General features: G+C 33.7%; 1 protein-coding gene across 1 annotated transcript; it reads right to left on the reverse strand.

The window, feature by feature from the left end:
• Nucleotides 1–13,552: 13,552 nt before the first annotated feature.
• LOC115725721 (peroxidase 45) lies at nucleotides 13,553–15,262 on the reverse strand. The gene is made up of 4 exons (XM_030655317.2): nucleotides 14,973–15,262; nucleotides 14,668–14,865; nucleotides 14,333–14,498; nucleotides 13,553–14,147 (listed from the first exon to the last, which is right to left on the reverse strand). Exons 1-4 carry the CDS (start codon nucleotides 15,198–15,200, stop codon nucleotides 13,735–13,737), a joined length of 1,005 nt encoding a protein of 334 aa, XP_030511177.1. The 5' UTR covers nucleotides 15,201–15,262; the 3' UTR covers nucleotides 13,553–13,734.
• Nucleotides 15,263–18,056: the final 2,794 nt, after the last annotated feature.

The following is an 18,056-nucleotide window of genomic DNA, read 5'->3' on the forward strand; positions in this document are numbered from 1 at the left end:
CCCCTCATACTTCTACTTTATGTATATAGAATTTTAGCAATTTTTTCTTGCCCTTAAATTATTAAAATTTTTATAGCAAAACTCTTTATAATTTAAAATTATACACATATAATTTCATAATTAAAATTTTATTATACTTATAACTTTAATTTAAAATCATTACACTTAATAATTTAATTTTTTTATTTAAATATTTAAAAAGTATAAAGTGAAATAAGATGAATATATTTTTCAAAAAAAAAAAAAGAAAACTAAACTCCTCCATTTTTTTTTATAAGGAGTCATTTACTGATCATAAAATCAAACCAGAGTCAAAAAAAAAAAAAAAAGTCAAGCTCCCTCAGAAAATGAAACAACCTCAAACTCAAATAGAAAAACTCATACTTAGTTCTTCCGGTTATAAAAAAATAATTTAATATCATTTAAATATACTTAATTATTTAAAAATTTCTTATACAATGATAGAATTCTTATTTGTGTAAAAGGAAGTCTAATTTTTGTAAAAAAAAAAAATAAAGTTTAATTATAAATATCATAATTAAATGGCTTAACTGTCAAAATAATTACAGCAAGAATTTATATAAAAAATTATTTATAATTATTAATTGCTGAAAGAAGTCTTGCTAAATATTCAATTATTTTAAGAAAATAATTAATTGATTCTAAAAAATTTTTTTACCTACTGGTCGACCATTTTATAAAAAACGGGCTAGCCCGTTTAGACCCGACACGAGTCCGACCCAACACGAATAATTTGTGGGGACAAGTTGAAGAATGTCCCTTTTTTTTTAATTAATTAACCAAATCTACCTTTATATTAGATTTAATTGAAACATACCCACTTTTATGAATATTGTACCCAAAATACCCTTAAATAAATGGAGACACGATTTCCCTCAAAATCAAGCATCGATTTTCCACTTCGATTTTCCACTTCTTCCTCAGTCCTCCTCCGGCAACAACCAGCGGCGGAACCAGTACAAAGACTGCTCAGTCCGCCTCCTCAGGTATATAATTATATATACATAAAATATATATATAGATATATATGTGTGCGCATCTAAAATTTCAAATACATTTTATAATTAAATTTGCTTTTGACGTTTTCTATTTTTGCTATATAAGAAAATAAGATTGAAATGGTGAATATATGTATTGGATGATCTTTAATTGTTAAAAGTATATATATTTGTTTTCAAACTGAATAAAAGTTTTAAGGATTTAGTAATTACTAATTGGTATGACGTTTAAATTAAAAGTATATATATATATATATGGAAGAGGTTTCAATGGTTACATTTTTATTGTAACCATCATGGTTACATTTTTTTAAGCCATTGGATTACTATTTAATGGTTGTGATTAATTTGGAAATTAAATAAAAATAAATAAAAAATAACTTGTAACCTGAAAGTAACCTAATCATTTATTTCCTTATAAAACTTTAATTAAGATTAATTATATTTTAAAATTAAATTAATTATAATTATTAATTAATTTTTTACAATTTATTACTATATAAGGATCTTTTAGCAATTTATATTTTTATACTTAAATTATTTAAAATTTTATAGCAAAGTTTTTTATAATTTAAAATTATACACATATAATTTCATAATTTAAATTTTATTATACTTGTAATCTTAATTTTAAATTATTACACATAATTATTTAATTTTTTTATTTAAATATTTAAAAAGTAAAAAATGAAATTTTAAAAAGTAAAAAATGAAATAAGTTGAAGGATTTTTTTTAAAAAAAATGGCTGCACTTGTTATCGATTGATTAGCTTGAGGCCTCGATCATACTTAGTTCATATAATTGTAACAAAATAATTAAATATCATTTAAAAATAGTTAATTATTTGAAAATTTATTATAAGAAGAGAATTTTAATTTGTGTCAAAAGAAGTTTAATTTTTGTAAGAAAAATAATTTTTTTTGTAAATATTATAATTAAATGGCTTAATTATTAAAATAATTCAAGTAAGGATTTAAATATAAATATTAATTATTAAAAGAGGTCTTGTTAAATATTTAATTAATTATGTTAAGAAAATAGTTAATTATAATTAAATAATTCTAAAAAAGGAATGTCTATTTAATTAATTATTTTAAGAAAATAATTAATTATAATTAATTAAATCTAAAAAAGGAAAGTCTACCTATTAGTAACCTGCTATTACAGGTTAAAAAAAATGTAACCATATGGTTACAATAAAAATGTAACCATTGATATATATATAGATATATATTTTCTAATGTTCTTTTTTTTCTTTTATTTTGTTGCATATATTTCTGTTTTATGGATTGGCTTGTTGTCTTAAATTTAAAATCATGACGACCTTCAATGTTTCTTGAATCACTTCACTGTGTATGAATCTCCATCACTTTTACTTTTAAGTTTGAATTAATGATTGACTTCTTGTAAATGACTGATTTTATTAATGTTGTTTAAGTTGGATTAGGCTTCTTCCTTTTCTGATGAAAAGCTAATTAAATCAATGTAGATTGAAAAGTACAAACTAATATTTTAGGTGCTTAAAAGGAAAATCAACTTACCAAAAAAGACATGACTCTAAAAAATTTTACATAAAGAAAGAGAATAACAGAAAGAAAATTACCTTGAAAAATTGGACAAAAAAAGCCTTACAACTGAGAGGTAATACAATTAAAAGAAGTCAGAGCTTAAACCTAAGACCAATAAACCACCTTAAAAACAAACAAATAGATCAATTACAACTATTTGTATTCAACTTAAATTAGGCTTCTACTTAGATTAGGCTAATGGTTTGTCAAATTAGCATAGTTTATTTTTATTTTATTTGTATTCTATTTGGTCCTTTTATCTGCAGGGTGTTGTTAAGAGTTTTTTCGAGCGAAGCTCACATGTTCAAGTTGCTTGTGGGTCCCTTATACAAAGAGATGATTATGCAGGCAATCTTTGCCTATGAAACTTTCAGAGATGAGCTCCAAGGGAACACGTTGCTTAGGCCTGGCATATAAGGACAAGCTTGGAGAGCTTTTAGATTATTACTCTAACAGTCATCATTCTCACAAACTGTTGCTTGATACAATTAACTATTCAGGCATTGAAAGTGACTTAGTTTTTGAAGGGATTGTTGGTTTGAGAGTGAGTATAATTAGTCTTATTGTGCTATTGTGTTTTAAGTTAGACTCAAATTTGAAAATGTGTTTAACAACTACTCTGGACAAGACCCTCCTTGTGAGAAAGTTCACACTTCAGTAAGTAAGTGTGTTATTTTATTCTAAAAAATTTCATGGTCTTTTCAAAAGTATTTTGGACGCTATGCTTTTCTGTCATTCCTTGTTATTTGAAACTAAAGGTGGGTAATATTTTACCATGAATAAATATGTTAAATAATGTAGGGATGTCCTAGTAGGTTCAATAGTATTTGTGTAAGCCAAACTTGAATTGAAACTTGTTCTTCTTTATGTTTTGAATCTGACATGTGGTTTGGTATATTATCAATCATTATTTGCATCACATTTTTATAAACGCTTTTTTAATTAAACTTTATGAATATTTTAGGTTGCATTCCCATAACAAATTGAGTGGTTAAGGTCACTAACAATAAAGTGACGATAAAGCATGTAATATAGATATGGTTCATTAACAAGAAAATGTAAACTTGATCAGGAGCATTAACACTTTAAAGTTGATCCCAAATTAAAATTGTGCATTTTTATTTAAGATTTAATTTACTAAACATATCTTTGCTATATGGTTAAAGAGAAAGTGAGAAAAATGATCAAATCATTGCTTCTTTTTAGAAGAGATTTGTAGTTAAGGAAAATTACAGGAATGCAACACCCGAAAGGAACACTAAAAAATGAAATATGCCTTGAATTGAGACACAGTGTTTACCTAAATAAGATGTGTCATTTATCTTATTTAAGGTAAGAAGTCTGTCTATTAAAGTGTATCGTTTACCTTATTTTAAGGTAGTGATTTATATTTTTAATGATAAATTATATTTTGGTTTATCAAATTTATGACACGGAATTTACCTAAATAAGATATATCATTTACCTTATTTTAATGTAGCAGTTTACCTTTTAGATGATAAACTAAGTTTTATTTTACCTTATTTGAGGCACGCTATTTACCTAAATAAGGTGTGTCGTTTACCTTAATTTAAGATAGTGTTTTACCCTTTTAATGGTAAACTAGGTTTTGTTTTACCTTATTTGAGGCATGGTATTTATCTAAATAAGGTGTGTCGTTTACCTTATTTACAACAGGAAGTTTGCATAATAAGGTGTGTCGTTTAGACAAGGTGTTTACGTAAATAAGACACATCGTTTACCTTATTTTAAGGTAGCGATTTACTTTTTTAATGATAAATTATGTATTATTCTACCTTACAATGTTTACCTAAATAATGTGTGTCGTTTACCTTATTTTAAGACAGTGTGTTTACCTAAATAAGATATGTCAGTGGTTTATCTTTTTTAATGATAAATAATGTTTTATTTTACCTTATTTGAGGCACGTGTTTACCTAAATAATGCGTGTCGTTTACCTTATTTAAAGAATGAAGATTGCATAATAAGACATGTTATTTATCTTATTTTAAGGTTGGGTGTTTACATAAATAAGGTGTGTCGTTCATCTTACTTTAAGACTGAATGTTTACATAAATAAAGCGTGTCATTTACCTTATTTTAAGGTAGTAGTTTAATTTTTTAATGATAAATTATATTTTTGTTTACCTTATTTGAGGCACAGTGTTTACCTAAATAAGGTGTGTTCTTTACCTTATTTAAGGTATGTCGTTTACCTTACTTTAACGCAGGGTGTTTACCTAAATAAAATATGTTGTTTACCTTATTCTTAGGTAGTAATTTACTTTTTTAATGATAAATTATATTTTGTTTTACCTTATTTGAGGCACGATATTTACTTAAATAAGCTGTGTAGTTTATCTTATTTAATGCAGGAAGCTTACTTAATAAAGTATGTCGTTTACCATATTTTAAGGTAGCAATTTACATTTTTCAAGATAAATTATATTTTATTTTATCTTATTTATGGCACAGAGTTTACTTAAATAACACATGTCGTTTACATTATTTAAGGTAATAAATTACCCTTATAATGATAAATTATATTTTTCTTTACTTTATTTGAGGCACGATGTTTATCATTTACTTTATTTAAGGTAATAGTTTAATTTTATTATGATTTTGGTTCACTTTATTAAAGGCATGGTGTTTACCCAAATAAGGTGTGTCGCTTACTTTTTTTTTTTTTTTTTTTTTTTATAAGATAGTAGATTACCTTTTTAATGATAGATTATATTTTGATTTGAAAGACACAGTGTTTACTTATATAAGACGTGTTGTTTACCTTGGTAGAAAATTTGCTTAATAAGGCATGTCATTTACCTTAATTTAAGGTAATGCGTTTACCTAAATAAAACATGTTATTTATCTTATTTTAAGGTAGTGGTTTACCTTTTTAATAATAAATTATGCTCTAATTTATCTTAAATATGGTGTTTACCTAAATAAGTTGTGTAATTATGTTCTAACGTTTTTGATTGTGGCTGAATAGCTTTGGACAAAACCTATAACGCTAAAGGCTAACAACACAGCTTAATGAACAAATGTCATATATTTGATCTAAGAAAAGAGGGGTATGTTGCTTATATTGTATTGAGTTTGCTAATCAGAGTCTCCCCATATATATATATAAAAACTATTATTAAGGGCTATCTGATATTTAAAAAAAAATACCAGTCAGTTTTTCTTGTCCTAATATCTAAAGTTAACTGATATTTAAATTGAAACATGGATTGTGTGGTGTGATTGGTATGTCACATCATGTTGACTCAGATAAAACACATTCTTTTGTGGCTAGAGCAGCAAGGAAGGCTGCTATGCTATCAGTAGTTCCTGCACATACAACACAATCTTTTGCAAAGCCTGCAAATAAATTTATGTAAGAACATATGTTAAAATTCTATATGTTAATAATGGTCTCTCTAATTGTGATACTTATTACTCAGATGGTTGTTTCACAGAGGAATACTATGTATAGAAAAAAATCTTCTGGTATCATGGACTAAATAAGTTTTGATTGAAGCAATTATACATCCTAATTGACTTTTATAAGTAAATTAAAATATACTTAAGTTATTGTTGTCAGAAATTATGATCACGACATATATAATAACTTTTTTTGAATTCATTATATCTATGCTATTTCTCATTCTATAATGTGTGTATGCACCTCTCATTCAATTCCTAGAAATAGAGTAAAAACAAAAAACCAAAAAATTTACATGGAAATTACTCTCATATAAATCTGAATTCAACTTAATAGGCTACCAAAAATAATGATTTGATGCTCAACTACATGTACACATTGATCGATTAAGGAAACCATTAATTACTCGAGTGGGAATATAAACAAACTAGACCATCAAACATTATATATAAAGATGTAAACTATGGTGATCTTAGGAAGCACTAAGATTAGTGATGTTGTAGGTTTATAAAAAATATCACATAATACAAAATCTCAGAATTGAGTTAACAAATACAAATAATGATCACAGTCACAAACAATGAGATGAAAATTAAAAATAAAACAAATGGAAGGTTTTTATAATTGAGGACTTTCATCAAACACATGAATTGTAAAATAATTACCTCGCTCCACAAAGGCTAAACAAACTTTCTCTGGTTCAAAATCAACACATTACAAATCCTCCAAATTTTATTACAATCAAAACACACTAATCAGTGAGAACCATAATAAAAATAATACCCCACTTAAAACAATAACCTGAAACCGTAGACGGTACAATAATCAAATGGCTGAAATGGTAGTTACGAATCCTTGAAGCCCTAGACGATAAGCGCTAAACTTTGAAGATCTCGATGGTACTAGCATTGTTTTTTGGAACAGTGGAGATAGGTTTGAGAGAGAGTTAGCCAAATTCGAATTACAGGGGAATGGAGAGTATTTGAAGACATGGGTAAAATTGGTAGAGTATTTAGAAATGTAGGTAAAAATGATAAAGTTTAAAAAAAAGGGTAAAAATAAAAGAAGACAATATAAAAGAAGTATAGTCTAATTTCCTCTAATTCCTCTTGTTGCTTATGGGATGAGCTGTGTTTATTTTGAAAATATGAGCCACATTCGGCCCAACTTATTTTATAAAATGGATCGGGCTGGGCTCACATAAAAAAATGGGCTTTTATAAAAATAGGCCGGGGACGGGCTAGACCGTCTGTATGTACAGCTTTAGTCCCGCCCCATAAACTTTATTTTATTTATTTATTAATTTTTTTTTTTTTTTTTGAGTGAAAATACTTGTTATTATAAATTAAGAAGAGAATTCATTTACAATAACAGAGTAAATTGGTGGAGGGATTTCCTCAAACCAGGAACAAGCCTCATCCACCCCTAACGCAAACTTTGCCAAGCAATGGGCAGCCATATTGGCTTCCCGTTTGACATGTGTGATAGTTACATCAGGGAGAAAGGATAAAAGACATAAAACATCTACAATCAAATCATGAAAAGATGAGATTGAATTGAAGGGAGCTCGTAATGCATTGACAACCATAAGTGCATCAGATTCAACCAGAGATATAGGCAATTGTTGCTGGATAACCCAATTCAAACTTTGAAAAAGAGCAATGGCTTCCATTTCATGTGAGCTGAAATGGCCTGGCTGTTGTTTGGAATAAGCAGCAACAACATTACCGTTTGAGTCTCTAATGATAGCACCAATCCCGATTACCTTCTGGTGTACATCAATGGCAGCGTCAACATTTAATTTGTAACTATTTGCTTCTGGTGGGCGCCATTGTTGAGCAGCAGGAACAACTTGGGGCTGGGGCTGCTGGTACGATGCAGGAGGTAAAAGAACAGAGGCCGAGGACTGCTGTGGTGGCTGGGATGTGCAAGTAGCAGCAGGGTCATTAAGTCGAACCCGTTGTTGTGCATTTCGGTAGTTCAACAGGTAAGTGACAGCATAAGAAGCAAGATCCTTAGCTGGACGTGCCTTGTGACCATGCACAATCCGATTGCGCTCTGTCCATATCGTCCAAAGTGAGCAAAAGATTTGCTCCATTTCAGCTTTTGAGTATATTGTGGAGAGATGAAGTATGTAATCTCCTTTGTACATGGCAGCAGAGAGGCGCCAATCAAAAACCAGATTGGAATGACGCCACACAGCCTTGGCATATTTGCAAGAGAAGAGGGCATGTCCCACCGATTCCCAAGCTTGTTGACAAACCGAGCAAGTAGAATCCGTGATTACTTTTCTTTTCACAAGGGAGGTTGCAACCGGAAGGGCATCATGTATAGCTCTCCAAGCAAATATTTTCACCTTCGGAGGGAGTTGCAATGACCAAAAAAATTTCCACCAATGAGAGTCTCTATTAGAGCTGGAACTTTGATCAATTATATCCATGTCAGCAGCAAGATGGTATCCCGATTTAACGGTATAAAGACCAGAGCTATGATGGTGCCATATGAGAACATCTCTGCTGCTAAAAAAACTCAGAGGCACAGATAAAATTCTTTCCACATCCAAAGCTGAAAAAAACTGTTTAAGTAAAGGTAAATCCCATTGACGCTCATCAGTAATCAAATTAGAGACAACCCCATTCGACGGCCCAGAGTAATGAAAGGGCAGAAAAGTATTGTGACCTGGTATCCATGGGTCAGAACCTGATTGGATATGTCGGCCATCGCCTACTTTCCATCTCAAACCCTTAATGAGAAGCTCACGAGCCCAGTGGATTCCTTGCCATGTGAGAGAGGGAGAATGACCCAAGGATGCTTCAAGAAAGTTATTGTTTGGGAAGTACCTGCTCTTCAGGATTCGGCCAAGAAGAGAATGTGGCTTTTCGAAAATGCGCCATGCTTGTTTTGCTAACAACGCCTGGTTGAAGTGGATGAAAGACCGAAATCCCATACCCCCTTCCAGTTTAGACTTGCAGAGTAGATTCCATGATCGCCAATGTATCCGAGAACCATTTTCAGTTAAACCCCACCAGAAGTTGGCCATCATTGATTCAACTTGCTTGCAAAAATAGGCTGGCAACCGAAAGCAACTCATTGCATAGGTAGGGATCGATTGCACTACAGCTTTTAAAAGGATCTCCTTGCCACCCGCAGAAAATATTTTTTCATTCCAAGAGTTCATAAGCTTCCAAATTCGCTCTTTGATATTGCTGAACATTTCCTTTTTATCACGGCCAGAGTAAGAGGGCAATCCCAAATACTTTTCATGACATTCACAAATAGGCATGGAAAGTTGTTGATGGAAAAAAACTTGTGCAGCCAGAGTTGTGTTTGGAGAGAAAGACATTACCGATTTGTCAAGGTTGAGCTCTTGTCCAGAGGCCTTATGATAAGTGTCCAAAACTCTTTTAATGGCTAAGCATGACCTCTCATTAGCTTGACAAAAAAGAAGGCTATCATCAGCAAAAAATAAATGAGTGATAGGAGGAGCGTGTCTTGTTAGCTTGAAACCCATTAAGTTGTTACTATCTTGCTCATGCTGAAGCAATCGTGAGAACCCTTCAGAACAAATTAGGAACAAATATGGGGATAAGGGACAGCCCTGCCGAAGCCCTCTAGATGGTGTTAAATTTCCCATAACTTCTCCATTAATGATAAAAGAGAAGTTATTGGTAGTAAGGCAGCTCATGATAAGAGAGATCCATCGCTCGGCAAACCCCATTTTCCTCATAACTTCCTCAATAAACTTCCACTCAACTCGATCGAAGGCCTTACTCATGTCTAGCTTGAAAGAAGCAACGCCATTACGTCCCGCAGTTTTATTTTTAATAGCATGCACCAACTCAAAAGCAACCAGGACATTATCAGTGATGAGGCGATTCGGTAGAAAGGCACTTTGTTCCTCAGAGATAACGAGAGGGAGGGCCAATTTAAATCGAGAAACAAGAACCTTAGTAACAAGCTTCGAGATGACATTGCAGAGGCTAATTGGGCGATACTCTTGTATATGTTGAGGCTTCTTAACCTTTGGGATTAGTGTAATGAGGGTCTTGTTTAAAGCAGTAGGGTCGGCATTGTCATTGAGAATGCTTAGAACAACTTTAGTCACCAAATCACCAACGATTGTCCAGTTTTTCTGATAAAACATAGCCGACATGCCATCAATTCCCGGGCTTTTGTCAGGACCCATTGAGTGTAACGCCGTATATACTTCATCCGGAGTAAATGGCTTAACTAAAGATGCATTTAATTCAGCACTGACCGTGGTAGGAATGCATGAGAGAGTAGAGTTGAGAGCTTCTTCATCAACAGATGCGGATGAGAAAAGGTCAGAGTAAAAGGCTTGCACAACAGCTGCAATATCTCCTTTAGAGTATACTTTTTGACCCAAAGAGTTGTGTAGAAACTTTATTTTGTTGTTTGATTTTCGGGAGGAAGCTTTAGCATGAAAAAACTTCGTATTACGGTCCCCACAAGAAAGCCAATCAACCCTTGAACGTTGTTGCCAATACACCTCTTCTTGCTCCAAAAGATCCTCAAGGACAGTTTCTGCATTGTGTAACTCTTGATAGTGATCGGAGCTGCTGGAGTTTGAGTTATTCAAGTCAGCCACTTTAGACTGGAGAGAATTAATATTCTTCTTCATTTTTCCATACTTTCCGATGTGCCAACTTTGCAAATTTGTTGCACAAGTGCTGAGGTTGTCTAGCACGGTAGTAATGGGATCAGAAATAAAACTGGAGTTCCAACTTTTCATAATGATTTCAGCACTTTCTGGGTCAGCAAGCCAAAGCTTTTCAAAACGAAATCTGCTCTTACTCCTTGCTGGAGTTTCGGTCTGAGAAAGGAAGGAAAAACTCACAGCTAAGGCTCTATGATCTGAGCTGAAATAATCAAGATGATCAACAGTGGGTAGGTGAAAGTGAGACGACCATTTATTATTGATGAAGCACCAATCAAGACGTTCTTTAAGGCCATGAGGAGTAGCACGATTCTTTGTCCAAGTGAAAGGATCACCATTGTAAGGTACTTCTTGCAGAAAACATTTGTCTAATGATGTTCTAAACGCATCCATGTGTGACTCACGTCTCAAACTTCCTCCGGATTTATCATTGTTAGATAATATTTCATTGAAGTCTCCAATTGCAAGCCATGGGAGGAGAGGAGCAACATCACCAAAACGCTGAAAAAGAGTCCAGGAGGCAGATTTACTAGCAAGATCGGGAGCTCCATAAAACCCCGTAAAATGGAAGCTTGGACTGCCATCGAACTTCATGTAGCAGTCAAAAAAAGTCGGCCCCATATTCAGCAAAGTAACATCAATTTCATCAGACCAAAGAAGCATAATTCCACCACTTAACCCAATCCGAGCAACTTCCAAACCGTTAGAAAACTTTAACAAATGACGCAATCTTGTAATAGAGTTATCAGCAAGTTTTGTTTCCATAAGAAACAAAACATGGGGCGATTGTTGTTGAACAAGCAATCGTAGGTGGCGTAATGCACTCGGGTTCCCCAAACCCCGGGCATTCCAACTTATGAGTTTCATAATGAGTTGCGGGGTTGCAAAGCAACCTCCGCATCAAAGTCGATTGAGGGGTTCGAATCCAGTGTAATGGAAACTTGATCCTCTTGAACATCTTCCATTGACAGGTTGGAAGAAGTTGAACCATCTAGGCCACGGCATCTCTTGAGCATTTTTCGCAAGGAGAGATTGGAACTTGGTCGTTTGGGAGTGATGTTGGGCTCTGAATTTTCCTTATCAACAGTAGCATAGTCATGTGTTTGTTGGAAAAAACTAGAGGTATGGGAGAGTTTAGCCGGTGCAAAGGTGGATAAAGGGGTGGTTGGAATGTGGGAAGGAAGTGGTGTTGTAGGTGGAATCATAGTATGAGAATTTATGGCAGGGGGGTAAGTTGCAAAGAGATTAGGGGCCAAAGGAGAAGGACCCACATAAGGTATATATACATGGGATAAGTCTTTAACAGTTGGGTTAGATTGATTAAAAGGGTCAGGTGGAGGGTTGGAATTTGATGGTGGCAAGTTGGAAGTGGTTAGTGGAGTTGAATTATGTATTACATTTGAGGAGGCAGGCCGGCAATGCACAGGGGTGATAGTGGGGGGGTTTAATGGGTGAGTAGTAGTTGGAGGTGCACTATGTGAGATGATAGTGGGATTTGTGGATGGTGAGATGAGGTTCGGCCTAACAGAGGAGTGAGATGGTGTTTGCAAAGGCTGCATAGGGGTGGATGATTCTCCTTCAAAAAGAAAGGCAGGGGCGGGTGAGGAGCGAGAGGAGAGTGTAGGCAAAGTGGCGGTGAGTGCCCGTCTAGCAAGCCTAGTAGTAAGAGGCCAGACATTGCCTTTGCTAAAGTCCGTACGGTAGCGATCATAGTTATTTGCAGGAAGTCTTGCACCCTTAAGCCACGGGCCATATGGCAAATCATCATCATTTCCGCTATCGATGCGTTCCATAAACGCTATGCATTGCTCAAAGGGGTGGCCGAGACACCCACATTCAAAACAAAATTCAGGAATACGTTCATAGCGATAGTCAATCCAGAATTCGTCCTTCACTTTTGGGAGTTTAATCATTTGTCCTCTTGGTAATGGTTTAGCAACAGAAAGTTTAACTCGGACACGCAAAAAGGGCCCCCATCCTTCATTAGTTGAGTCTTCAAAAACTTCGATAAATTCCCCAATTATGTTACCAAGCGCTTCAGCCAACGCCTTGGTTTTACTGAGAAAAGGGAGGCGATATATCTGAACCCAAAAGCTTGTAAATATCATATCTTCCTTTGTGACATTTTGCAGAACACCTGGTGTGTACAGAATGATAAGGTGATTCTGAAAATGCCATGGCTCTTTATTGAGTACCCTGCGTTTGTCGCCTTCACAGCCGAAGGAGATGTGGAAAATATCAGAGTTGTAGTCTGTAATAATGGCAGGGAATCTTCCTTTCCAATGGCTAGACATTTGTTCATAGAAATGGGGCTTGTAAATGGTGTTTCCGGTTAGAACACGGGCTAGGAGAACATGAGGAGATCGTGATGTGGGTTGATGAGAAGGGAAATCAGGCAGGTTAACAATGGAACTTTCTTCCTCAGTGAGTGAAAGTGTGGAGTTGAGATCAGTTGAGAGAGGTTCCATGGTGACGGAGAAGGTAGGGAAGAAAGGGAGTGGGAGGAAGACACCGTGAGGAGTGGTTGTTGTGGAAGGAATCGATAAGAGGTGGTGGGCGGGAGTAGTTACAGAGGCAGAATTTCAAAAAAGTCCGGTGAAGTAGCAGTTGTAATTGATCAGATGAAAAGAGAAAAACAGTTGGAGCATAACGGCAACAGACCCATCAGGGCACATAATTCTGTTATCTGACTTTTTTATTTATTTATTAATTTATTCTGTACTAAATGTAATTTGATAACTAAATGATGTTCAGATCTTGTCTAAAATATTAAGTTAATTAATCATAATAGTTTATTTTTAATTAGAATCAATTCGGAATTATAGTTATTGGTCATATTTAAACAAGGCTAACATAGATAAAAAAAAAAGGAAAAAAAAGACTAAACATTTAGTAGTCTTGTTAATTTATTATTGTGTCTTGTACATTTCTGTTTCTCATAGATGAGCAAAAAGTAGTTCTAACAGCAAGAACTTTATTCAGGCATTCACATCTTTATTAAAACAAACAATAATTATTTAGGAAGTACATGGAATAAAATTCTAGTTGGGACGGGTGCAATCCTTTCGAATTTCGCCTTGTTTGCCAGTAAGAACGCCAACTCTACCAAGCTTGGTCATGGCTTCAGCGAAGGCCTTGTTGAAGGCTGCAGGGCTGGAAGCGAAGCTGTTTACAACAGACTTTGATCTGTTGTCTGTAAACAAAATTTGATCAGAAGTGAAGAGCCCTTTTCCTTGCTGAAGGTTTTTGTAGTAAGCATTATCGAACGTCCTTGGGGTTGTGGGGTCCATGTTAATGGCGATTCTAGGGTCCACATTTCTAGGGCACATTTGTCTCAGTTGTAAAGCGTAATTTCTGTTGAGTGTTGGGTCAATAGTTCTCCCAGTTTTCGGGCTGAAGTTGTAAATTCGGTTCGACATTTTACTACAGTGTGAGAAACCAATTGAGTGGGCACCTACAGTTTCAGCCGTTGAAGTTTATTAAGTTAGCTTTGCTTGTTAGCTAGAATATTGTAAAAATATAAAATCATAATTAAAATTTGACGATAACTGAAAAAGATACATAGGTATGCTTTCTCAGAGAAAAATAGAAATAAAAAAAACAACTAGGCGTTAGTTTAGAGTTTTTATGGGGTTATACCTGATAAAGCAATCATATCTTTTTGGGTAAGACCATGAGATGCAAACATGGAGTTGAGTTGGTTCAAGTTAAAGTTTGGGTGAGGAAGCTGATTTTGTACGCTGGACTTAGAAGAAATTCTCCCATCTCTTCTTCCCAATTCCACTTTGTAAGATTGCCCCCCAGTCTGCCCATACACACATAGTTAATTATAGTTTATTAAGTTATTTATATTTTGCTTCATGTGCATGTAATGATCTATGCGCCATTTATTTGTTAATTTGTTATATATATGTTCGTACCAAACACATACTTATGTTTATACATAAAGCTAATTTTGACCACTTAAAAATTACCAGGACGACGACATCTCTGGTGGCAAGAGCTAGGATATCAGCGCATGAGACTTTGTTCCTGCAACGAGAGTCTCTGTCAACAGCTGCCTTGGCTTTAATGACAGTGTCAAAACCATCTCCAGCTAGAGAAAGATTGTCTGGGTGATCCTTCTCTGCGTTTCCATTTGGTGATGACAGCATAACCGAAGCATCACACCCCTAAATTATAACATAAATACACATCTTCACATATGTTAATTAACCAATTAATTAATACATGCATTTAAGAGCTGTATAGTTAGTTTAAGCTCATTGATATTACGAACCCGAACAAAGCAGTCGTGGAAAAAGAGTCGAAGGGTGGCTGGAGCAGTGACAAATGTCTGTCGGAATTTGTTGTTGACGGCCGATCGGACTAAAGATTCCACATTTGGACATGAGTTTTTGTAGAAGTCATTGCTAAGCTTTGATTGAGCAGTAGCTGCTGCCACGAACAACGCCAGAACAAGAACAATGGCTGAAAGAGCAAGAATCGAGCTTCGAGGACTTCCCATTTTGATCAATATATATTTATTAAAATATATTAGAGCAAATATACTTTCTACGAATATTGGTTGTTTTGAAGTCCTATTTATATAGGCACACAAATGATTAGTGTTGACAAATGATCGAAACTGTTGCTGTTGGACCAAAGAATTTTTCTTTGTCCGATCACACTCTGGCTTACCATTTAATATAATTAATATTGACAATCAAAATATAAGGCAATATTCCTTTACCATGTTCTACAAATTAAAAACTAGAAGAAATAAATATTTTCTTTTTATTTATACGAGGATATACTTATATATATTTCATGATTCGAAGACATTCATTTGATAGCAATTAAAAACCACATACGTGCCCCATTTGTGCTTGGACATTTAAATTAGTTTACCTTTAATTTATTCTTATATAGTTTAATTTAAATTAAGATGAAAGGCCAGGATTGAAGGGACAGATATGGACAAAAAAAAAATCATTTGTTTATTAAGATGGAAAATAAGTGGAAACAAGAGGTGAGACAAAATTGTATGTATAATTACGTACATAGATTAAAATTATCTACCAAAGAACCAGTTAATATATATTTATTTATAAAAGTTCTTTCTGAGGGGGGTGACATATATAAATAAAATTTTATAGAAATTAATTTGCCAGTTCAATTCGATGTTAGTGCCTACCAACTCCTGTTGATCACTACTCTCCATGACTATATGATCAATATCTCCAAGAAAATTCGACTCTCACACGATTCTTTATATAAATGAATATACATATTTAAATATAAATATAATAATGCAAAATGTCATATCTACTGTTCTGATATATTAATAGACTTAAAAATCCTACTTGTTAATTTATGCCATAAGCTATAATCTAGCTATAACATATATAGAAAGATAGGTTTGACTTTTTGTTTTTTTTTTAAAAAAAAAGAAAATAATTTCATTAAAATATTAATATTTTAAAATAATTTAATTTTTATTTTTAATCTTGTTAACGCAGATTTTCGTTAACTAATAATAAGTCTTTTACATAATAAATTAATTATAGAAATTATAGGTATATAATTTAATATAATAATAACACCAAATATTTTTACGTGGTTTTGCAGTTAAACCTGCATACTCCACGAATCTATCTTTAAGAAAAATTAATAACTTAAATTTAAATATTTAAAATAATTGAATATTTTTTTAAATAAATTATAAAAAATAATAATAATTACATTTTATTTTCAAAAATAATAATTTCTTAATTTTTCTTTGGCTAAGTGATGTAGCACGTAATTAATGAGAAGACGCATCATCTTGAAGAAGGCCTGCGAAGTACACTGGCAAGAAAAATCAAGAAACGAAGTTTAGCATACCTTAGGTGATGCACCTAGGCGTCATATGCTAGTGTATGCCACCCATGTAGAAATTTTTAACACCTGGGCGACATACATGTGCCTCCAAGGTGGTCTTTGGGGTGCATTTTTTCACTTCCAAGTCGCCTTCACAAAAAGTGATCTGATACGCTCTGCAAGAAGGAAAAGTGATGTCCAAAGTGCCCAGGTGGGGAGCACACACTTGGGCAGCATAGAAGCATATACTATGCTGCCCAGGTATGCAGCTTTACCACTTGGGTGGCATTACTTTGTTCCCCAAGTAGATTTTGGAGTCCAATTTTTCGATATTAAGCTATCTTCCAAACTCCATAATCTAAGACCTTCTTAAAGTAAATCATGCACGAGAATTTAACTAAGTGTTTCAACAACTTAAAGATTTTTCCTTCCATAGGTAAACACCATTCTGGGAGCATTGGTATACCTATGTTGGCGCCCCCCTCATGTAGACCTAGGCGACATACAATCAGGGTACGGAGGAAGGGTTATCTCACCTAAGCTCATTATCTTGTGGAACAACTCTTGCACATAAGATTTACTCGGGTACAAGACATACTTCACAAAAAGGAAACAAGCTAACATAGCACCATACTAGGGACCTCAGACATAAACCTGTGCTCCCCCCCCCCCCCCCCCCCCCCAAAAAAAAAAAAAAAAGTGAAGACCGTATCAAAGTCACCTCATTCAATGTTAAAGATCTTCATTTATTTGAATCTTATCCAATCCCAAAAATCAAGGACATTGATTGGGGTGTGGATATCAGCAATAAATACTAATTGATTACATCCTCCATCTAAATATATGTTGGATATTTATTTTACTAAGATTTTAGATCTACTCACAAGTATGTTGTTTAAACACCATAAATATGAACTTTCTAAAACGATAAACTAAACACATATAAAGTTAAGAAAACCTTACATTGATGCAGTGGAATTAATGTCTCCTTCCGCTCAGATCTCTAACCCTTGTATCCTTTCTGTAGCAGAGTATAATCAAGATCTGAGCCCGAATGTCCTTCTTCTTCAAGTTCGATCCTTCACAGTCTTCCAATCTATGATTGAGTTATTGCTTGCTGTGTGTGGGCACTTACTCTTTCACTAGGGTCACGAAATTGATGAAGGGAAAAGAAAGGGATGGTTTCGGCTAGGTATAGAAAGTGGGGAAGGCTCAGTTTTCTGAAGAGAGAAATTTCTGTCAGAAGATGATATTCAAAGATGTGTTTTTTGACTGAGCCATCACTTTCTATTTATAGGCAACTACTAGGCTTAGGTTAGGAATTATTTGGCATTAAAATAATGAAAATATTAATTTGAAAAATCTCAATTAGTGGCCGGCCATGGTGTGTTAGTGGGCCCTACTTGATTTTGCAGTTTTAACAAATTTTATTTCTATTTTCTCAAAAACGCCAATTTTCCAATTCTAACCTTTTAAATGCCAAAACTAATTATTTAATAACTAAAATAGATTATTAAATAAT

This window comes from Cannabis sativa, chromosome 6, assembly GCF_029168945.1.
Source record: "Cannabis sativa cultivar Pink pepper isolate KNU-18-1 chromosome 6, ASM2916894v1, whole genome shotgun sequence".
Lineage (NCBI taxonomy): Eukaryota > Viridiplantae > Streptophyta > Magnoliopsida > Rosales > Cannabaceae > Cannabis > Cannabis sativa.

What these genes read in the sequence shown, in the direction of transcription:
- LOC115725721 (XM_030655317.2), bottom strand. Translation starts at nt 15,200, where the DNA reads ATGGGAAGTCCTCGAAGCTCGATTCTTGCTCTTTCAGCCATTGTTCTT. An exon ending in TCCACGACTGCTTTGTTCGG is followed by an intron (nt 14,866 to 14,972) that starts GTTCGTAATATC and finishes GTTATAATTTAG; the next exon opens with GGGTGTGATGCTTCGGTTAT. An exon ending in AGATATGATTGCTTTATCAG is followed by an intron (nt 14,148 to 14,332) that starts GTATAACCCCAT and finishes CTGAAACTGTAG; the next exon opens with GTGCCCACTCAATTGGTTTC.